Source organism: Bos javanicus, chromosome 19, assembly GCF_032452875.1.
Source record: "Bos javanicus breed banteng chromosome 19, ARS-OSU_banteng_1.0, whole genome shotgun sequence".
In the NCBI taxonomy this organism is placed as follows: Eukaryota; Metazoa; Chordata; class Mammalia; order Artiodactyla; family Bovidae; genus Bos; species Bos javanicus.
In genome coordinates, this window is record NC_083886.1 from 34,815,779 (window position 1) to 34,838,829 (window position 23,051).

Sequence of the window (23,051 nt, forward strand, 5' to 3'; positions counted from 1 at the left end):
TCTAAAATTTCATCTTTTTATTTAACACTATTATGACAAGTATATTTATTTTTATGCATGTTTATAAACTTATAAAGCCATCCTTCACTGAATATATATATATATAATGTGCTCTCACGTTAAATTGTCTAGAAAGGGAGACATTTTTTTTTGTAGTTGGTTTATTTTGTAAATCTGCACAGTATTAGGACACTTATTAATCAGTCAGAGAAGGAATGGGTAGCATCATCCTGATGGTGTCCCCAGAGGCATCTGAAATTTCTGCACCCAGTGCTCAGGAAGCCATCACTGCACTGCGGCTCAGGGCTCAGGCCAGGAACTGCACTGCTGCAGGAAAGTCTCCAGCCTTGGTTGGGCAGTTAGGGTGTGAGTCTTTTGAGCCTCAGTTGCCTCCTCTGTCAAACGGTCTTAATGATCTCAGTCCTGAGAGCTTAACGAGATACTTCCTGTAGTCTTCAGTGCTCTGCCCATAGTACAGATTCCTATTAGCTGATGTTACTTTCAGTGTTTCCGGTTTTTAAAAAATACCTTAATAAGCTCAAGAACATTTTAATTGTGCTAGTCAATTCTCTACTTGAAACCAGTCACAAACCTTCTACTTCACAATGAGAGGCGGGAGACCTTCTCTTTAGAAAGGACCTGTGAAGATGCCATGTCACTGCAGTTAAGGGAGAAAGGAATCAAGCAAGAGGGCTATTGTTGAGGGAGAAGGCAAGTTATTTTTCACAGGGGAAGATTATCCACCTAGGAAGCCTGAAGAATTAATTGAGAAGTTATTAGAGCTAAGAGGAAAGTTCATTAAGTTTCTCAGAAAAAATTGATATACAGAGATTTGTATTTATCTTTCTTGTATCTGCAGAAATCAGATATATATATATATTTATACTAAATATAAATACTAAACAGATGGTTTTCCTCACAACAAAATAAAAAACATCTATTAAAATTATATGAAATTATGAAAAATGACCTGTATGAAAAAATCAACGTTCCTCAATTGGAAAACTCAGTATAAAATGTCAAGTCTCCTGTAAATATACATCCAGTGAAAATTCCAGTGATACATTGGGGAGGAAGTACTCAAAATGATTTAAATTTAGATTTATCTGAAAGAACAAGTGGATAAAACTAGGTAAGCAAAAGAATAAAAGATGAATGGGAATTTGTTCTGGCAAACGTTAAAATGCCACAGTTTAAAGTGGTTTAGGTTACAGATGATTTTTACTTTCTTTTCTAAAATTATAGTATGTCAATTTTACTTCCTTTAAAAAAAGAAAAGATGATATATATATAATATAGAAAATTATATAATTATATATATTTGTGTTTTTTCTTAATATGACTGCATATCTGATATGCCCTTGAAATGCTTAAAGTTTATTTTTATACTTCATGTGGAGGTAAATTAGTAGAATAATTTTCATTAGCATTGTTATAGTAAAATTCATAAGCTTGCATAGCCATTCAAAATGATTTTGATCTGCATCTTTTGAAATCCTTCTTCCGTTTCTTGATTGCATTTATTTCTCTAATACTAAGCAGTGGGCTTCAAGAGGCTAATTATAAAAGTCAAAATCCTCAGCATTCTGGTCTCTAATTCAGGGTATACTTGAATTCATAGAATGGCTGGATAATCCGTTGTTTGCCTGTTGTGATCTTTATTGCATGTGAAAAGACTTGATTCTCCTAATAAGAGGACAGAGAAGTTCTTTGTGCTTTGAAAGAAGAAATTGTTATCGGATTTTTGTGGATTTCATTAGGTCAGAGTACTGGTGCTTACACAGAAGATTTGGATGTGTAGGGTTTTGTAACCTAGACCTCTATAGTAGTATAGAGTTGGATCTGCCTCTGGACAGTGTGGGCTGGTCCTGTCACACTTGCTATTTCAATCTGGGGTTCTTCCCTTATGTTGGTAACTTTAACTTCCATAGGAAAATCAGTCGCCTATATGCCCTATGCTGAGGCCACACGTGCTCTAGAGCAGGAGGCACAGATGCACAGTACCGCGGCCAGGTCAGCGTCACCGTGTAGGCTCTCTCCGCAGCCCGGTGTGGGTGCAGTCCGTTCTAGTGGCCCGCCAGGTAAATACCGATCCTCCTGCCGTGGCTGCTGGCCATCCACCTACACTGCTGGCAGGGGTGGTTTGCTCCCAGGACATGTCCCTGCTATTTCAGAATTCCTTTCTTGTTTCTCTGCATCCCATCTTCAGTTGTATTCAGTTGAGATTCACTGGGCCACTGGGAGGTTTGTGTTCATACCTGTATACTGTGACGTTGACTGCCTGTTCTCCTATGAGTACATGTACTTTGTGAAAATCTTGAGATCCACCCCCTGCTAAAAAATATTCCAGTGTCTATGAGAGTCAGAATCAGTGTTTCTCAAATTATGCAAGATGCAAAGAGGACATATAACTGGCTGTCAGTCATATCTGTATATTTTCTAGAGTTGTAATATCAGCTGTCCCTAAGAAATACCCTTCTTTTCACCTCCTGTGTGAGGTTCAAGGAGTGGTGCAAAGAGAGAAAAAATCACTAAAGATTGCCATTTGCATAAGCTGAACAGAAATAGTCTGAAATGGACATCAGTCTGAAAGCTCTGGTTTGACAGGGAGTTGAGTATTTCAGTGTCACAGATACCATTTGTGACCTGAGTATGGATACAGATTTAATCTAAGTGAATTCATCTTGCACTTACAATTGAATTGTGATTGAAGAAATAATTGGGATAGGTGGGAACATCACAAACTAGGAAACTGACTATTTCGAATAATTTTTTTCTTCCTTTTAAAAGTCCTCCAGCCTGCTCCACATCAGGTGATAACTAACCTCCCTGAAGGGGTTCGGCTTCCAACAACTCGGCCCACTCGGCCGCCGCCTCCTCTCATCCCGTCATCGAAAACCACAGTGGCTTCCGAGAAACCATCGTTTTTACTGGGAGGCTCCATCTCGCAGGTAAGAGGGCTTCTCTTCCCAGGAGATTCTCTGTTGGTTACTGTTCTGTAAAGATTTTCCCTCCCTCCCATATTTATTTGTCAGAGTCTAAATGAAAATCTATTTATGACGAGACATTGACTTAAAAATGCAGCAGTCGCTTTGTCTTCCATGGCACATGCAGGTTTGTTCGAGTTAGGTCCCCAAATTGAGTGAGTGTGTCATGTGGCCACTCAGATCTCTGTCTGCTTAATCAGTGGTCAGCTAATGATCAGGGAGCTCTGTGCCCGAAGGACTTAAATTCCCCAGTCTTTACCAAGGGGCTCATCAGCCAGGCAGCCGACAACACTGCCTTCCTCCTCACTTCCTGCTATCACAGAGCCTTGAGGTGGGACCACACATGGTGAGGACACACGGCCTTCTGGAGTCTCCCCTGGCCGGTGTGCAGCCTGCACGTGTGTATGGCCTTCTAGGTCCCCAGGGAGATGCTGGACCTCTGCAGACCCCTGTGGACATCTCGTTCTTTAGCTTGTCCTTTTTGTGGGGAGGTGTGGGGTCTACCTCAGAGGATGCAGGATCTTAGTTCCCTGACCAGGGATGGAACCCTCACCCTTTGCCGTGGAAACATGGAGTCTTAACCACTGGACCACTAGGGACGTCCCTCTTACAGTTTATGGTTAGCCTGATTGTTTGCTCTGCCTGCCTCGGCCAGGGGAGAAGTTAATCCATTGACTCTAATTGTTTCTGACAAGCCTACACCTGCTTCCCCACCCCGTCAAGCCAGATCAAGACAGCTTTGCAAGTGGGGTCTCTTAGAGAACCGCTCAGCCAGTCTGATAATGACAGTCACCTGAGACTGACCCCCCGTACTTTCATGTGACCAGAGCTGTGGGTTCTAAGGGCTGAAGCAGACCGGCAATGGGGGTCAGCAGAGCAAAGTTCACAGGTCACAGAGCTCACAGTTCTCACCGGAGTTCGCCGTTTTCCTGAATAAATGCTCCCAGATTTCTATAGGTCTTTGGTTATAGAGTTGGAAAAGAGTTCTTAAAGGGCTGATTCTTAACCTTCCTGCTAGTTTTCTGGTTTGGTTGCGTTTGTGGAGGAGGGTCTTTGGAAGTTCTTCCTCCACCATTTTTTCAAGGGATAAATGCAGTTAATAATAAATGCAGTTAATAATAATAGCTACATCTGAGGGTATGGTTAAGTGTTTTCAGTTATGTAATTTGTTAATAATACACATCAATCTACCTAAAATTTAGGGTGATTTTGGAAGATGTCTCGCTCCTTTTAAAAGCTTTTAAAATTTAACCAATCTGCGACGAGGATTTTCTTGCTTTATGTATACTTATTCTTAGTTTTGGTGTGGGGGGTGGATGGGTGGTAGGTTTTCTAAACAGAAATGTGTACCTTAACTCTAGAGTTGACCTTGTGAAGAGACAGTGTTATTCTAGTCCTTTAACATTATTTTTAGGGAACACCCGGCACTTACTTGCCTTCTCCTAATCAGGCCTCCTACGCCCCCGAGGCAGCGAAGCCCTCAGCAGGCTCCATCTCTCTGGGACTGCCGCGGCAGCAGGAGGCCGCCAAGCCAGGTCAGTGAGGAGGCGGGGACCGTGGCCGCTTTTGTGGCGCACCAGTCGGGGACTTGGCACTTGAGCTCATTCTGTCTTGCTCTGGCCCACAGCCACAGTGCCCTACATCAAGCAGGAGGAGTTCTCTCCCCGAAGCCAGAACTCACAGCCTGAGGGTTTACTGGTCAGAGCCCAGCACGAAGGGGTGGTCAGAGGTAAGACACACTGTAGGGCAGAAATATACTCTGGTCCCCAGTAAATGGGTTAAGGGAAGTCAGTAATATGTTTTAAAGATGGGCTCTTAAATTAGAGCCTTTAAATTTTCTTTCCATATAAAAATCATTTTAAAACTTCGAAATTTTGTGTTTCTGCAGTGCTTTTTAAAAATTGTGAAATTATTTTTAAAGTATGTTTCAATAAAACACTGTTCCTTTTGTGCTGCTGTTCCCCTTTTTTTCTCGTCTCTCCCAAGCAGGGGCTGGTTTTGTTGGCCTGTTTTTCTTCTAGGTGTGGGGGTGTGATTGGCTGATGATTCTGTTGTTATCCAGGTACCTCAGGAACCATTCAAGAAGGAAGCATAACTCGGGGAACACCCTCTAGCAAACTCTCTGTGGAAAGCATCCCATCCCTCCGAGGTTCCATCACCCAGGTCAGTTGTTCTCCTTCCCAAGACCCAAACCACAGCTGGTGAGAAAACCAGAAGTGAAGTCTCAAGTGGGTTGGCCATTCTAGCACAAATTTTGTGACAAAGTTGTTCATTGTTCTGGGATTTGGGACAGGTCTCAGTGATAAACCTGTGATAAACCTCAGATGATAAACCACAAGCCAAATCATCTATACTGTGTTTCATTGAAAAAGGTGGATTATTTGCAGATTGTCAGAAAAAACAAGTTATAATTGATGCAACTCTGCCTGGCAAAGCTTTTAACATGTGTTCAGCTTAAACAGAAATTGAGAGGAAAATCATAAATTGTTTGCTTGCTTTTACAACTTGTCGTCTTTTTCTTACAAATTTTGAAAAAACTTGACTCCATTTGCATGAGTTTAGGCCTTAAGACAAATTTTGTTTCTGAGAGTTAAGTGCTTTCATAGTGGTTTGACCTTGAGGTGGGGAAGAAGGCTGACTCAGTTCATATACCTGTTGGCATTTTAGGAAGTTTTGCATGGAGGGTTCAAGGACCAAGGTACAGTCTTCCTTTATAAAACATGTCCGGTTTCCCATCATGTGCTGGCCTTTCTTATTTGAGGTCATGGCTTGATCTGATGCTTGGTGTGGCAGGTTACATTTTCTGAGCATTTGTGTCCTGTCAACTGAAGTGATGCTCATGCTGCCTGTGTCTGATTGAATGGCAGGGCACCCCAGCTCTGTCCCAGGCTGGCATACCCACTGAGGCATTGGTGAAGGGACCTGTTTCTAGACTGTCCATTGAAGAGAGCAGTCCTGAGAAAGGCCGGGAGGAAGCCGCCTCCAAAGGCCATGTTATTTACGAAGGCAAAAGTGGACACATCTTATCCTATGATAGTAAGTATCGCCTCTCCACTCCAAGGCTGGTGCTGTCACATGTGACAGGGGTGTGGGGCTGGCTCATTACCTGCTGGCTTTGGGAAAGTGAGTTTTCTTTCCCCAAGCCCAGGTTTCCTCTCTGTAATGTAAAAAGGGTTAACGTGAGTACTTCTCTTGAAACTTTGGTGAAAAATTAACTGAGTCAGTCAGTGAAAAATGCTTAAGAGCGCGGAGCCCAGAGTAAGTGTCCCCTGAGTGGTGGCTCCCCACTGCCAGCTGTGGTCATTAGATTTAGCCTAGGAAAAGAATCTCTGTTTAATAGAACCACAGCTAAATGTCTGCTCAGCAAAAACAAGTCCCTGTGAATGCTATTTGACCCCCTTCTATTTTAAAGGAATGCCAGTTTTACTTGTTAAGGAGTAGATAGTAGTCTGATCATCCTAGAAAGAGTACTGAATTTAAATTCACCTTAAATGTAATTGTTTTAATGCCTGTCTCTAAACATTCATCTTTAGATGTGTTCATGAGTTTAAGTTTCAGCTTGCCCACTGTTATGAGCAGTGTGCTGAAATCTCACTGTCCTGCCCAGACATGCGTCTCCCCTTTTTCCACTGTGTCCACCCTGGCTCAGCTGGCGATGACTATCATCAATCGCATTGCTGTGTCCAGTGACCCTTACCTGAAATTTCATGTGCCCAGATCCCTTTTCAGCAGTTTGATCGCCTGCTGTCTGTAGTACCTGTTAGTGGTAACTGCCATTAGTTAACCTGGACCCATCACTATTGTTAAGTTCCTTGAGGGAAAGGACCTAATTTACACCCTATATCTGCAATCCTGGTTTATGCCTGACCAGTAAATATATTTGAATGAATGAAAACATTTTTATAAATATCATCTACACAGAGGTAGGTATGTAGTAGATTAAGACCAGTTTTTATATTACCTTCATGAGATCATGAGATCATGAGGTTAAAGTAACTTATTTAGGCCTTGGGCTAATAGGCCTTGGGCTCTATCCGAGCAGTGCTTGTGTCTGTGTCCTGCAGATATTAAGAATGCCCGAGAAGGGACAAGGAGTCCGAGAACAGCTCATGAAATCAGTCTCAAAAGAAGCTATGAATCAGTGGAAGGAACAATAAAACAAGGGTTGTCCATGAGGGAGTCTCCCGTATCAGCACCGCTGGAGGGTAAAGTGTTTCCAGAGCTCTGTTTAGATACATTTAATTCTGTACAGCCAGTTTGCATTGTTGGGTTAGGTTGCATTTAATATCTGTCATTTCTACCTGAAATTTATATCAATCTATAAATGAAACATATCATGTAGTATAAAATGTGTAATAGTAATTAATATACTAATATGAAAGTTGTATTAGTAAACATTTAAATTCATGTTCATCTCTACATATAAATCAAGCAGTACATGACAGTGAAGGGGGAAGTAAAGACAAAATTGATCTTATCATAGGTAACTGTTAGAATGCTCATGTAATTTGTAGATTGATCCTGTTTAAGTGAGTTTAAAAATGTGAAGTTCATCATGAGCATTTGTTTTTATTGTGGGGCCGTCAGAGTGGTATATAACGTACAGAGCAGAGACGTGTTTGAATCTCGCTCTTTCCTGGCGCGTCTGTCTGTGCCCATCTCTTGCTCTGTCAGCTGAGGGCTTGTACCTGCAGTCATGTAAGGAAGAGAGACAGCTGTGCAGCCCTGTGCTGATCATGTGGCATTGCCTTCATCACACGATCACCATGGTTTGTTTTGTGAATGGTTCACTTTCCTTAAGTCTTAACCTGACTCAACTGTTCTGTTTTAATCTAGATGAGAAATGGGAAACAGGGTAAGAATTCCTCAGTCTTGAAGGCCTGTTGAAATTTTCTAAGAGCTGAATTTTCTCTGTAGTTAAAAAAAAATTCTTACTTTCCTCGATTCAAATTTGTTGGCAATGTAACATGAAACTTCTGAAAAGGTTATTTACTTTTGTTTTGGTTTGCCTCTTTAGTGTATTTTATCTGTTTTTGAGGTATCCATCTTTCATGTTTTTCTCTTCAGAACTTAACAGTGATTTCCTAACCCTAACCCTCTGTATTTTCTCTCACCTTGATAAAAAAGCACTGAGAATTTAGACTTGGCTTTGAAAGTGTTGTTCTCTAGGCTTTGACTTAGATGTCTTCCTTGGCCATTTTCTGTTTGCAAAAATGTTTGAAAAGAAACGGTTTTAAAAGTGGATACTTCCAGCTTTTACTGTTTTTTCCATGATGTTCTTCTGAATAGTTTGCAAATCCAAAACGGTTCACCTTTTTCCATGGAGCTTATGTCAGAAGTGTGTCCTCTTAGAACAGTTAGTTGTGTGCCTGAGTTGACACCTGTGCTGTATCTAACACCAGAACCGCCTGCTTGTTTTGAAAGGGCTCATCTGCCGTGCACTGCCCAGGGGGAGCCCTCACTCTGACCTCAAGGACAGGACCGTGCTGTCTGGGTCCATCATGCATGGTAACTCTCTGCTTGTTTGCTTCTGTTCACAACTGTCTCAGGGGCGAAGTAGTTTGAAATTAACGTGCAGGATGTGAAGCCTGTTTTTCAAGGTATCTTCCCTTTTGACATGTTAGGTATTTAAACCCTAACTATAACTCTTCTCTGAGGTTCATAGTTTATTTCAAGATGATAGTTGCTTAATCTTTTAATACAGACATCTTCATTATGTAAGAACTACTCTTGATTGTGCTGAATGATATATTAAGTCTTGAACAACTCTCCCCCCACCCCCCGCCAAATAATGGCCAATGAATATTGACATAAGGATCTTACTGTAAACAGAAAACTGATTAGAAACTGCAAACAGCAAGGCATTAATTTCTTTATATTGTGGTAATTTATATGCAACAAAATTTACTGTTGAAACAGTTTTTAAGTGTATAGTTCAGTGGCATTAATTTACCATGTGTGTTTCTTGAATCCTTCTTTGAAGGCACACCAAGAGCGACAACTGAAAGTTTCGAGGATGGCCTTAAGTACCCCAAACAGATTAAAAGGGAGAGTCCACCCATCCGAGCTTTTGAAGGTGCCATCACCAAAGGAAAGCCCTATGATGGCATCACCACCATCAAAGAGATGGGGCGCTCCGTTCACGAGATCCCCCGGCAGGATGTGTTGGCTCAGGAGAGTCGGAAAACCCCCGAGGTGGTGCCGAGCGCTCGGCCTGTCATTGAGGGCTCCATCTCCCAGGTACCATCTGCTTTGGACCGCAGTGCAGCAGTAGTTATAGGTGGTTCTAGATCATTTTAAACATCAGGTCTCCTGAAAGTAAATGTGGAGGTCTCTGTGACCTCAGTTCTGGTCTGGGAGCATGTGCGGCATGGGCACTCAGCAGTCCTTCCCTGGCACACGCCAGTGTGGAACCTGAGATGGAGCCGGTCTGCAGGGTTGCCTGTAACACTTGTCTCTTGACCCACAGGGCACACCCATCAAATTCGACAGCAGCTCGGGTCAATCTGCCATCAAACACAATGTCAAGTCCCTGATCACGGGGCCTAGCAAACTGCCCCGTGGGATGCCTCCACTGGAAATTGTGCCCGAGAACGTGAAAGTGGTAGAAAGGGGCAAGTATGAGGACGTGAAGGCAGGAGAGCCTGTGCGGTCCCGGCACACATCGGTGGTGAGCTCCGGCCCCTCAGTCCTCAGGTCCACTCTCCACGAAGCTCCCAAAGCACAGCTGAGCCCGGGGATTTATGAGGACGCCAGCGCACGGCGCACGCCAGGGAGCTACGCCAGCACCGTGTCCCGGGGCTCGCCCATGCTGAGCAGAGCTTCCGAAGGTGTGTTGCTCTCATATGCTGTCTGACCATTCATGCTGTCCACCGCAGCACGTGGCCCAGCGTTGGTTCCAGGGGCTTGCAGCCTGTCTGCTGTGCTCTGGGAGACTGGCTGCCCATGAAAATAGGCATCATTGCAAGTAAAATGTCTAATGTTCTCATTAAGTGCAGGGTGCACTGCAGTCCAGAAATGGTGGAACAGGTCATGCTTGGGCATGGATTTTCAGCTAGGCCGTGAGAATTTCTGGAAGTTGGTCTGGATGGTCAGCTCTCTTCACTGTCTGCTGTGTGTCTGCTGTCTGAGTGCTAAGGTCATGGGGCTGGCTGCTTAGGGTGAATCGAGGTTCTTACTGTACTGAGTTGGACACATTCCTTAGCTTTTTTGTGCTCTAGTGTCCTCATCTGTGAACTGGTGGTGTAATACCAAGGCTGGCCTCATAGGATTGCTATGCAGATAAAGTGAGGTGATATGTTGAAAGGACTTTGGCAGAATAGTGCACAGAGTGTGGGAAGAACTCGGTAACTGTGAACTGTTATTACTGTCGGTTCTGTTTTATGACCAGAACCCACCCCTCCTAGGGGTTCATGCTGCTGCAGAGACATTTGGGGGATGAGAGGCATGGATTTTTACCAGGTGGCCTGTGAACAATCTGAGGCCCTTAGAAGTATTTCCACTGAGCGTTTTAGATTGTATTGCAATACTCGTTTATCGAGGGCTTATGTGCAGACTCCCGTGGGCGGTTGGAGGGGCCACACAGAGGGAGTAGAAGAGGGAAATGTCCGTCTAGGGCCATGGTGTAAACCTACATCCTGTTGGTTCTGGTCTTGAAGGAGGAGAATTGCCCTGCAGAGGGAGAGGCTCTGCCTGTTAGAGCGAGCTGCGGCAGGGAAGGGAGGTGATAAACCAGCATGATTTCTTGGCTTCCACACGTAGGTTTGTGTGATCACAGCAAAGTCGATATTATCAAAATAGTAATTAGATGGTGCTCATGGTTGCACGGTGTTGTGTATTACTGTTGTTGAAGTATACCCTATGAAATGGCCAAACTTGTAAATTTTATCCTCTGTTTCACCACAGTTACTGAAACAGTGGAAGGTGATGGCTGGTAGGGTTTTCGTTTGGACTCAGTAGAACTAATGAGATAATGAAACTTCTGAATAATGTCCTGTAGAGAAGAAGAAGCTGGAGCAGGGAGGAGGCCAATGCTGGTGAGGAAGTCTGTGTGGAAGCACAGAGCAGGGAACACTGTGTGACCCAGCAAGGAGCCAGGCAGCCAGGCAGAGAGAGGGTGGAGGCTTGGTGTGGGCAGGGTCTGGAGGCATTAGCCTATCAGGTCAGAGATGACAAAGCACTGAGCGTCGACTTTCATTCGTAATTTTAGGTGATAAACCGGGCTGTGACCTGAAAGGGGGCAGTCTCCCAACCCAGAGGTGCCTGCATGTTCTGCAAGATTGATTGTTTCATGTTTAGTAGAAAGAGAAGATCAAAGAGATATATGTATATGGTCTGTATTGGAATGGTTGAGAAATAGATTAACATTATCCTACTTAACAAGCTTGCTTAAGGATTTGTGGTGTTGGCTGTTTTTTTCTAGTTACAATTTCTTCTGGCAAGTCTGCTAATCATGAGAGGAAGTCAACCCTGACCCCTACCCAGAGGGAGAGCATCGCAGCCAAGTCTCCGGTGCCTGGCGTGGACCCTGCAGTGAGCCACAGCCCCTTCGAGCCGCACCACAGGGGTGGCACCCCCGGGGAGGTGTACCGGAGCCACCTGCCGGCACACTTGGACCCAGCCATGCCCTTTCACCGGGCTCTGGATCCTGGTAAGCACAGTGCTCAGTGAAAACTGAAGGCAGAGCAGTAACACGGCTGTGTGCCTCTTTAGACGTTCTGTACAGAATGCAGGCAGTCACGTGTGTTATTAGGATACAGTTTAGTGGATTTTCACAAACTCTACAGCTCAAGCCCCCAAATCAAGACACAGAATATTACCAGCACCCCTTAAAGAATTAAAATACTGGGTATGTGGAAAGCCCTCTTGTGTGTGGCATTTGATTGGAAAGTGGGTTCATGTGAAGAACTGTTTTTAAATAACACAGGCATACTTCATACATTTTAGTTTACAACATAGCCTTTCTTCACCAGTGTTCTGATCTCTAGTCAGGGCACTGGTTACACCTCACAGTTCTTCCTTATGCAGATGATACATCTCCAGGTTTGTCTTTTTAAGTGAAGTTGAAGTTTAAAAACACACCAAAGGAATCTGTCAATAAATACAGTATCCTTCTAGATTTTTTTCCTCATCTTTTAAAATTATCTAGTCCATACCTAATTCAGATTCTATATTGAGTCTTTCCAAAACAGCAGCGTCATTTTTTCATTGTTTCATTATTGTAGTAGCAAGTACAGCTGGAAGGAACTTTTGAACAGATACCACTGACCGTCAGTGAACATGGTCTTAGTAGGTGTAGAAGCATGTAGGTTTTCTGGAGGGTGGGCTTCCCTGGCACAGCAGTGCTGCCTGCGGGGCCCGGGACAGTGGGCTCTGCCCAGGAAAGGGCTTCCTGTCCACAGGTGGTGGAGCATCTCTGCTGGACTGTGTGAGGTCAGTACCATCACATTATCTGTCACCTGAAAACGTCAGGTCCCTGAGGCGCCCACACATGCCTGATTGTTCAGGGCCTGTCCCCAGAGCTGGGGCGGGAGCCTCACCCCTACCCCCCACTGTCGGCTGAGAGACCCCACTGGGAGGGCTAGAGGAAGGGGGAGCAGACACTCCGAGAGTCTGTCATTTGTTCTTCTCAGGAGAAAATGTGTTCATAAACTATATCACTCAAACTCTCAGACAGAAGTGAATGTTTATGCTTTCATTTAGTGTGTATCATAATCCTTTATTTTATAGCAGTTTTCTTTGCTTGTCATTGTTGAGCTTGAGCTGGATTATCAGTATTTTGAGGATAGAGGCATCATCTCCTGTTGCAGTTTTGTTGGGATGTAGTGGACCTCCGGCACTGCATAAAGTTCACTGTGTGTGCTCAGCTCATGACCGCACCTACAGTGTTCAAGCACCTGCGTCATGGGGGCCTGGTCCTGCTGCTGCCTGTTGGTGCAAATAAAGTTTTATTAGAATACAAGCCATGCCTGCTTGTTTGTTTTGTCTGTGGCGGTTTTTACACTGTAATGGCAGAGTTGAGTCAGTGTGACAGAGCCATAGTGTCCACAAATCCTCACATATTGACCATCTGGCCCTTTGACTAATCTCTGCTGTACACGCACACACTGATTAAATGCCCATGGACAGTTTATTTTCAGCACCCTCCCCCCCAAAAAAATAAAGTTACCATTTGTTACAAATTTTTCCATTTCTTTGGAAACTTCAGGTGAAAAATCTAATAAAGTTACATGTCAAAGACTGAAAGTGAAACTACTTGAGAGTAGGTTTTAGCTGCTGTTCTGGTGGTAAAGGTTAATACTTTTGTTTTGTCAGATCTGTCATCCTGGTTTTCGTTACATCTGACATTAGGATGTTTATATTCACACTGCTGCTCTGTCAAGGTCCAAAAGGAATCTGCCGTAATCCTGTGTCCCCCTCCCCCTGCCCCAACCCTGAGGTTGGTAGAAGCTGATTGTGCTCAGTAGCTCAGCAGATGGTTCTTTTCCTTACTCTTTCTGTGGGTGATGTTTAGCAAGTGGATTCTGCACAGACTCAACTACGTGCCTGTCTCTGCTCTCTCCATCAGCAGCCGCTGCTTACCTGTTCCAGAGGCAGCTGTCACCGACCCCCGGCTACCCCAGTCAGTACCAGCTCTACGCAATGGAGAACACGCGCCAGACCATTCTCAATGACTACATCACCTCCCAGCAGATGCAAGTGGGCCTGCGGCCTGACGTAGCCAGGGGGCTGTCTCCCCGAGAGCAGCAGCTGGGGCTCCCGTACCCAGCGACCAGGGGTGTGTGTCTGTGCCCAGGACTAGTGCTTGGTGGGCGGATGATAGGAGGAAGGAAAAGCAGGCTCTGTAGCCGTTAGCCTTGAAGGCAGACAGGATGATGCATCGAAACAGGCTGTTTTGGCAGCACTGGAATAACGAGGCCAGATCGATGTCCTTGAGGTTGGAACCCGTGGTCTGGCCAGCTTCACACTCTCCCCCCACGTACAGGGTGGGGGTTGGGGGTGGGGCAGTGTTCATCTGTTACTCTGATGAAGCAGGTCTTTCAGAGTCATGCTGAACTTAAGCACTTTTTTTGTCCTGTATGCAAATTATTTTGGGGTTAGAGAAACCCAAGAGCCATGTGCAGTTCTTTATCTTTAGAATAACCCTTTAAACATAATTTTGTTTTTTCTTTTGAACAGGAATCATTGACCTGACCAACATGCCTCCAGCAATTTTAGTGCCTCACCCCGGGGGGACGAGCACCCCCCCCATGGACAGAATCACATATATTCCTGGTACACAGATCACCTTCCCGCCCAGACCTTACAGCTCCGCGTCCGTGAGTCCAGGTGGGTCTGCGCATGCCCCTCTCTGCTGGGAGCAGTGTGCTCCCGTGTTGCCAGCACACCCTCTATGGGTGTTTTGGGCACTTTTCCCCAGTCTGCTGTTTTTCGTTTACTGTCTAGTCATGGGTCCTCCACAATGTCTGTCCCTAGATCCTCTGAGAGCTCCTGGGAGCTCGTGTTATGCTCCAATATCATTGAAACTCTTAGGAAAGCACACTTCCTACTGCTCAGATTTGGAGCTTTCTGAAAAATGTTCAGTCACTTGAGAAGGTAAAGCTTGTTTGATGCACTTGCCAGGTTGGTGTTATTGTCCTCAGGCTGCAGGTTTGTGTGTTTTCCAGGACACTCGACACACCTTGCAGCCGCGGCCAGTGCTGAGAGAGAGCGGGAGCGGGAAAAGGAGCGGGAGCGCCTTGCCACGGCCTCCTCGGACCTCTACCTGCGGCCGGGTGGGTGGAGGCACTAGCCTCGTGCTCAGGGTGGGATGCCCTCAGACAGTGGGGCCCTTGCGTGTGTAGGCTGCTGAGCTGCCAGGCAGGGCGGAGGCAGTGGTGTTGTCATGGGGACGGTGGCATTTGGATTTAGCAATACCAGTTGGGTCTGAAAACGCTGGGCTCAGAGCTCATTAAAGCTGAAGCCATCCAGCAGAGGCTCACAGAAGATTCTTGAAGATAGGTGTGGCATTTGGGTTGGCGTGTAAAGGGAGGATGCAGTGTGCTTAGAAGGTTGTCTGATTAATGTAAAAGAAATCCCTCAGTGTCTGACTGTAGGAGGTGCTTTAATGAATCATGAGCTGTTCTTGTCGTTTAATCACTCAATTGTGTCCTGCTCTCTGTGTCCCCATGGACTGTAGCCTGCCATCCTTGGGGTTCTCCAGGCAAGAATACTGGAGTGGGTTGCCATTTCCTTCTTCAGGGGATTTTCCTACCCAGGAATTGAACCCGCGTGTCTTGCATCTCCTGCATTGGCTGGTGGATTCTTGACCACTGAGCCACCTGGGAAGTGGATCATGAACTAGCACCATAATATTGATTGTATGTTGATTGTATAGAAACTGCAGAAATTGACTTAACTGAAGAAAGCCAGGTACAAATCCTACATAATGTCTGTAGGAACTATGTTTTAAAAATGCTTGTGATCCCACTGATGAATAACATGCAGCTTTAAGTCCATCAAACATAATTTTTCTCCATCAAACATTTGAAAGTTTGATAGTATTGTGGTGTTTGAGGAAACACTGCCTCTTACACACTGTCAGTGGTAGTATAAACAGGGATAACCTTTTCAGAGACATAAAAACATGAGCAATAATCCAGTCCTAGGAATGCACTCCTGTGGGAACGCTCACATAAACTGTTGTGTGGTCAGACGGGAGGGAATCGCTGAATGGCTGTGCTAAGTGGTATGTGCTCTGAAAAAAAAATATGGCTGTTTGCTAGAACTGCCAGCTCAAGTGAGAAAGAGTGAGTCTGAGAGCCCGAGGAGGTGGAGGAGAGAGTGAGGAAAAGGAACTTGAGGTCCTGCGAGTGAAGGAGCTTTGCTGTGGGAGCCATGGTCAAGTGGAGGAGCCACGGAGCTGCAGGCCGGGCAGCCTTGGGCCCTGCTGCAGCAGAAGCTCATCATTTGCATTGTGATTCAGAGACAGTTGTTCCAGGCTTGATTTTGGAAATAAGAAACACACCAGAGTTTGAGGAAAAGTCAGAGACAAACTTCCTGATTTGTATTAGTGCTCCGGTATTGGTGGTTTTTTGTTTCTCTTTGGAATCAAGATAGAGACTTATCACAGGAATGGGAACGAGAGTAAAGTGGTAGCTGACCATTTTGTTTCAAGTTACTAGTGTGGTTTTATTGCATCTTTATTGGAAAACTCTTAAAGCATTGATTTCTTGAAAGGCCAGAAAGCAGGGTAGTGAGTTTCTCCACCTGCTTTCCTTTCTTCTATCTGGGAATGTGAGGAAGTCAGCGACCCTCTGTGCTGCCATCCAGCCTCTTCCTGATGGCTCGTCCCTGCATCCCTCTGCCCCGCAGGCTCGGAGCAGCCTGGCCGGCCCAGCAGCCACGGCTACGTGCGCTCCCCATCCCCGTCAGTCAGAGCTCAGGAGACCCTGCTGCAGCAGAGACCCAGCGTCTTCCAGGGAACCAACGGGACCAGCGTGATCACCCCACTGGACCCTAGCGCGCAGTTGCGGATCATGTAAGCCTCCGAGTGCACTTGGACCAGACGTGCTGTCTGCTGCATGTGTCACATGCTCATCAGCATGTGACTGCAGTAGCACTGCACACTGTGCTCACCGCAGTCTGTCCTCCTGACACCCCAACACACTGGGAGAGTCTCCCCATCACAGACTTGTGCTTTGGTTTTCTTTTCAGGCCACTGCCTGCCGGGGGCCCTTCCATCAGCCAGGGCCTGCCGGCCTCCCGTTACAACACCGCTGCGGATGCCCTGGCTGCTCTTGTGGACGCTGCTGCATCTGCTCCCCAGATGGATGTGTCCAAAACGAAAGAGAGTAAGCACGACGCCACCAGGTTAGAAGAGAATGTGAGGAGCAGGGCAGCAGTCAGTGAGCAGCAGCTAGAGCAGAAAAGCCTGGAGGCGGAGAAGAGAGCCGGTCAGTGTCTGTACACCTCTTCAGCCCTGCCGAGTGGCAAGCCCCAGCCTCACTCTGCAGTAATTTACTCTGAGGCTGGGAAAGAGAAAGGGCCTCCTCCCAAGTCCAGATATGAGGAAGAGCTAAGGACTCGAGGGAAGACCACCATTACCGCAGCTAACTTCATAGACGTGATCATCACCCGGCAGATTGCCTCGGACAAGGACAGCAGGGACCGTGGCTCCCAGAGCTCAGACTCTTCCAGTAGCTGTATGTATCTCGGCCCGAGCCCGCCCCACGGGGCCACACATGGAGTCACCTGACTCCAGGGGAAGCGAAGCACACGGTGTGAATGTCATGGAGAGGTGGTGTGGGTTAGTGGTGCACGAAAGTCTCTCCTGCTGTTACGCCTTTAAGTATCTGAGCATCTTAAGTGCACTGTCACGTGTTTCCTTGAGGAACTTGGCCTTTCTGGGGATGAAGTCACAGGGAGGCAGACAGAGGCAGAGCCGCTCACATTTCAGGTTCTGCAAATGGGTGTGTCACACGCTCCACGCTTCGAGACCTCATTCCTCAGGAGACCCTCCTGAGGCATGCATCAGGGTCTAGGGTGGTGCCCCAAAGCCACTAGTAACCTTTTTCTAAGATATAGATATTTTTAAAAGACCACCTTATTGATAATTATGGTTATTGGTAATTGGTATTTCTTATAAGTTGGATTTTGAGCAAGTGTAAGAATTCAGCAGACTACAGTAAAATGCTAGAAAAGTTGTTTTAAATGTATTTTTAACTACATCCTAAATTCTCTATTGAATTTCTGAAGGCAACTATTTAAACACATATCCCTTAGTATTGAAGTAATGTAACTACACATAGTAACCTCTCATTTCCATTCGTGAATCGAGTAGAGTCGGAGACCGTGACCAGTGGGGTCCTGTGCACTGCCTGGCATGCAATACAAGGTTCTGGCTAGTCTGCTCCTGATCCTGATTTGTTTGGATAAATAAATAGCCCCATGGCTGAGGTCTGGAGAGAAGCTTGGTAGTCCTATGTGTCCATGAAAGATATCTGTTAGCCTGGACTGTGGAAATCTGCAAAATCGGTGCTGTACCTACAGAGAATTGAGACAGTCTCTAGTTGTGTGACTGGGCCGTCTGGCGGGAAGTTACTGGCACACGCGTGGTAACCATCCTGGGGCTTGTGGAACACTTGCTAACTACCTGACATCACTTCCTTTTTGCATCACAGAATGTCTGCAAGCAGTCTGGCTGCTTTTCTGATGGTTTATGTCTCTGAGCATAGTTTTATTTTCATCACTGACTCCATTCCTTGTGTGAAGCGCCCAGGGTCCTCCCGATTACCCAGCGTGGCTTTCAGTTCTTCCTCAAGCCCCCTCTTCCTGGCCCCCGCCCAAGACATCAAGAGCACTGAGCTCCCAGGAGCACCAGGCCTCCTGCCGCCTGTGCTGCCTTGGGGAGCAGAGTTTGGGAGCAGCACGCAAACAGTGAACAGTGATTGGTGCCCTTCCCAAAGTAGTACCAGTTAGTTTGCATATAGTGACATATTTTAGTTTCCAAAGCTAATTTCCACCCATTACCAGGTCTCTGTCCTGAGTATACTAGAGCCAGGTCCTTGCGGCTTCCATGGCCTGGTGGGGCGGGAGAGGGCTGCAGAGTTGCCGTTGGAGCAGTGGGTGGTGCACTAGTAGTGGGGTTCTTCCCACCCTCTACCCTGTGTCCAGGACCTGACCACGCTTGCTGATCTAGCCAGGGTCACATACTCTTTGGGTCGCTGATCATTTCCTCAGGTGCTTCAGTGCACCCAAAAGTGCGCACAGCACTCTTGAGTCAGAAGGGTCCTGAGCAGGAGGTCACATCCCTCCCCAGCAGCTCCCCTGTTTTCGAGTCTGAGGCCCTGGCAGGACTGAGGAAAGCGCCTGGACCCCCACTCCTTAGACCCTCAGTTCCCAAGGGCACCATCTCTTGGAGGGCCCGGCTGTGACGGCGCGTGCTCCCTTCCTCCCTGCAGACATTCACCGCCACCTCTGTTCACGTTCATGGTGTAACATGGGGCTAAAAATGGGAGTCATTTTTGTCAGGAGCACTCAGTGATTTGAGAAAATTATTACGTGATGTTAATCCACAGCGTTGAAGTTGTCCTGGTGAAGAAGAGCAGACTATCCGGGATGGAAGTGACTTGGAAGTATGTACTGTTGAGGTCTCCTCTCGTTGGTTTAATCTCTTGTGATGAATTTCCTGGTGATTTTCTTTTTCAGCCCCCAGGAGAAGGTCGAGCTCTGTTTCTGATCTGCTTCACCTCAAGGTTTTAGAGCCTGCAGATTTTCAGGAAACTCTGTACCTTGCCAAGATGAGGAGCCTGAGGAAGCGATTAACTGACCTTTGCCACAATGCATTGAACTCCTTGTTTGTTTTTTCATTAACCTGAGGTGCCATTGAGCACTTCTGACGAGTAAAAACTGAAAATATGCAAATAGATTTGAAGAGCTTGGGACTTCTGAGCTTGACATAAGATTAGTTTTAAAATAGATTCTTTTCTTTTCTTCAAGTATCTTCTCACCGGTATGAAACACCTGGCGATGCTATTGAGGTGATAAGCCCCGCCAGCTCTCCCGCACCGCCCCAGGAGAGGCTGACGGCCTACCAGCCGGAGGTCGTGAAGGCGAGCCAGGCAGAAAGTGGGTCTCCTGTGTCTTCACATGTGCTTCCTGTTGTCTGTCCAGGGCGTGTTCAGAAATAGCTCATTTTGTTAGTTTTGTTTTAGAGTAATCTTCTATGAGTCTAGATGGCAATCTACTCCAGTACTATTGCCTGGAAAATCCCATGGACAGGAGCCTGGCAGGCTAAGTCCATGGGGTCGCAAAGAGTCGGACACGACTGAGCGACTTCACTTCAATGGAATACTATTTTTAAGTCATTGATGACTTTTTAAATATGTTTTAATGATATTGAAAATAGTTGATGTTAATTTTGTTTGCCCACTTGTGCTTTCACATTTTAGTCTATGCTAATATTCTGATGTCTCTCAGTGAATAAATATTTTTTCTTCAAAATTAAGATATGAATTCCCCTTCCTGTGTTTCTCTGAGCTATGTTTAATCTTTGCTCATGAGTGAAAGGTGGGCCTCCCTGCAGTAAGACGTCTGTCTGTCCCCTGTTAGACGAAGCCCCCAGACAGTACGAAGGACCACTGCATCACTACCGGCCGCAGCAGGAGTCCCCGTCCCCGCAGCAGCCGCCGCCCCCACCCTCACAAGCCGAGGGGGCGGGGCAAGTGCCCCGGACACACCGGCTCATCACACTTGCTGACCACATCTGCGTGAGTTTCTCACTACTCTTACTAGTTAGTGGGGTCTTTGTACACAATCACACAGGGCACGTTTCACATAGAATCACAATAAAGATATCTAGATTTTTTTATGTTACACTTTTTTTTGACAAGTGCTCAATGGATTTAACCAGTTCCTCTTTTTCTCATTCACAGCAAATTATCACACAAGATTTTGCTAGAAATCAAGTTTCCTCGCAGCCTCCCCAGCAGCCTTCCACTTCTACATTCCAGAGCTCACCGTCTGCCTTGGTGTCTACACCTGTGAGAACGAAAACATCAAACCGCTACAGCCCAGAATCTCAGTCTCAATCTGCTCACCATCAGAGACCAGGCTCAAGAGTCTCTCCAGAAACTCTAGTGGACAAATCCAGGGCCAGGTATGGTCTCCCTTGGCTACACGTAGGTTCCCCAGCAGTGAAACAGTCGTACTCTACCTTCACGTTAGGGGATTCATTTCTTACCTTAAGGTAAAGTTTCTTTACCTTAATTCCCTGGAAAGTGTAAATGATAGTTTTTCCTTTGTGTATTATTCTTGGAATGTCTACTGTCTGGGCAGTTGGTCCTATATGTTTTTATTATGTGTCCACAAGTTGATTGCTGTCCTCTGTCTGTGGGTTTGCAGACAGTGCTGTGGCATGGATGGTTGGGTGGTAATGTTGGGACACGGCCTGGGTCTTCAGAATCACAGAGTGTTCAGATGTTTAGGAAGCTGGCGTTGAATAATGTGAGGCTGCTCAGTACAGGGCTCTCTCCAGTGTTCTCGCCAGTGCTCTGCACTTGGAAGTTGAAGGTAGTGGACTGCATGTTGGTGCTCATGTTAGTTGATGGAGAGCAAGCAGCACAGATTTGTCAAGTTCATAAAGATGCTGAGAACGAGTCTGGGGTTCAGCAGGTCAAAGACTCTGCAAATATCTGGAGACACATGGCAGGTGGATGGACCAGGGCAGTGGGAAGCGGCAGTTGATTTTGTAGCAGGCCTGGTTCTCCAGCCTGCCTGCCAACCCCTAAGTTAGCAGAGAACATAAAGGAGTAAGAACAGTGTATTTAATAAGATGAACGATACTCCTTTGGGAAAAAACTTTATTGTGGGATTTTTTTGAACATATAGAAGTAGAGAAAGTGTAACATGCCAGCACCCAGTACAGGCCCCATGAGTTTCATTATCCCCACCTCAAACTGGAGTGTTCTGAAGTAAATTGCAAATGACATAAGACATCTCAAGCAGCTGGATGATCTTAAGGACATGATGAAAGCATTCTCTTTTAACAAAAAAGAGCTTCAGTTATCAAAGAAGAACAGAAAGTTATGTCATTCATGATACATTCTTCATACAAAGTGCTATGTAGATTTTGAACAGTTGATAGCCATTTATGAGAAACAAATCATTTTGATTTTTTCACTTGTAATTTCCACATCATCACACCTTGCTTTTGAATGAGGAATGTTACATTTCTTTCAGATTACCTGGTTTTATAATTTAAAATATTTATATAATCCGTACTGTTATAAAATACCATTAACTGATTTTTCAACTTATGAGCAAAACACAGAGGAGTTGCTCTAGAGTTCTGGAACAATGTAAATGCTGTAAATCATATAAAAATGGCTGAGCAGGCTATATAAAGTAGACAAGCTAAAGATTAAAATCAATAGAGAGAAGATAGTCAAGTCCTTCATCTTTTGTGGTAAGACTGATAGCTACTGTTTCAAGTTTTGATACACCAATAAAGGTATATACCATTGGTAAAGTGTGAAAGTCACTCAGTCATGTCCAACTCTTTGCAACCTCACAGACTATATACAGTCCATGGAATTCTCTAGGCCAGAATACTGGAATGTGGGTAGCCTTTCCCTTCTCCAGGGCATCTTCCCAATCCAGGGATTGAACCCAGGTCTCGATCCCACATTGCAGGCGGATTCTTTACCAGCTGAGCCCCAAGGGAAGCCTAAGATTGGTAGTTACCTCTAAATCATCTAAATAATCAAAGAGCTAAAAGAAATGGTAAAAAATGGCCACCTCTAATTGGATGGGGTAGACTGGGAAAAGAAATGACAAACGATACTAACCTATAATGGTATTGAAAGCATAATGTTAAAGGTCACTGATGGCTTTTATTCATTTTTTTAAAAAAAATATTTGGCTGTGCTGGGTTTTAATTGTGGCACTCGGGATCTTTAGTTGTGATAAGTGGGATTTATTAATAGTTCACAGTATTTGAGGTGACTTTTTTCTAATATTCAGTGTCAACTTTTGTTCTCTGAAATGACTGAAGTAACCAGCTAACCAGTGTCTGTGTGTGTGTAGGGTGAGCCAAGGTGAGCCCTGAGAAGACAGTCTCACATTTCATATGTTGCAGCATCAGGCCCGGAAAGTCCCCAGAGAGGAGTCACATCTCTTCGGAGCCCTATGAGCCCATCTCCCCGCCTCAGGCTCCTGTTGTGCATGAGAAGCAGGACAGTGTGCTGCTGCTGGCCCAGCGTGGAGCCGAGCCCGCGGAGCAGAGGTGCGTAGGGGTAGGCCGCGTGGCTGTGCGTGCGCATGCACGCATGTGCATGCTCGCACTTGGTGCCTTCCGTTTTCCTGAAGTCAGTGCACTTTTTTCTCTCTCGATCACATGTCAGGAGAATCACTTTGTTTTCCTAGTGATCAAATGCTAGTGGATTTTACTGAAGAAATTCTAATATTTAAGTAGATGATAGAAAATAATTGTTCATTATTCTCCTTGAAATTAATTCCTTCTGGATCTTTTTTAAAACCTTTTTGTCTGTGTGGACATTGAGAACCTCAAGTGCCCGCCAGGCA

General features: G+C 45.6%; 1 protein-coding gene across 29 annotated transcripts in view; it reads left to right on the plus strand.

The window, feature by feature from the left end:
• NCOR1 (nuclear receptor corepressor 1) overlaps positions 1 to 23,051 on the plus strand; it is a 115,654-nt gene that overhangs the window by 81,220 nt on the left and 11,383 nt on the right. For 16 of the 29 annotated variants that reach the window (XM_061389732.1, XM_061389739.1, XM_061389731.1 and 13 more), the window contains 20 exons: positions 1,932 to 2,081; positions 2,791 to 2,951; positions 4,402 to 4,522; positions 4,615 to 4,716; positions 5,050 to 5,150; positions 5,855 to 6,023; positions 7,052 to 7,192; positions 8,412 to 8,495; positions 8,971 to 9,227; positions 9,457 to 9,817; positions 11,410 to 11,637; positions 13,555 to 13,764; positions 14,166 to 14,315; positions 14,654 to 14,761; positions 16,341 to 16,506; positions 16,683 to 17,170; positions 19,467 to 19,595; positions 20,079 to 20,236; positions 20,402 to 20,625; positions 22,606 to 22,752. In XM_061389732.1, the coding sequence (XP_061245716.1) occupies positions 1,932 to 2,081; positions 2,791 to 2,951; positions 4,402 to 4,522; positions 4,615 to 4,716; positions 5,050 to 5,150; positions 5,855 to 6,023; positions 7,052 to 7,192; positions 8,412 to 8,495; positions 8,971 to 9,227; positions 9,457 to 9,817; positions 11,410 to 11,637; positions 13,555 to 13,764; positions 14,166 to 14,315; positions 14,654 to 14,761; positions 16,341 to 16,506; positions 16,683 to 17,170; positions 19,467 to 19,595; positions 20,079 to 20,236; positions 20,402 to 20,625; positions 22,606 to 22,752 (3,655 nt within the window). The remainder of the gene's footprint in view (positions 1 to 1,931; positions 2,082 to 2,790; positions 2,952 to 4,401; positions 4,523 to 4,614; positions 4,717 to 5,049; positions 5,151 to 5,854; positions 6,024 to 7,051; positions 7,193 to 8,411; positions 8,496 to 8,970; positions 9,228 to 9,456; positions 9,818 to 11,409; positions 11,638 to 13,554; positions 13,765 to 14,165; positions 14,316 to 14,653; positions 14,762 to 16,340; positions 16,507 to 16,682; positions 17,171 to 19,466; positions 19,596 to 20,078; positions 20,237 to 20,401; positions 20,626 to 22,605; positions 22,753 to 23,051) is intronic. The other 13 variants (XM_061389749.1, XM_061389752.1, XM_061389755.1 and 10 more) reach the window with 10 other exon arrangements.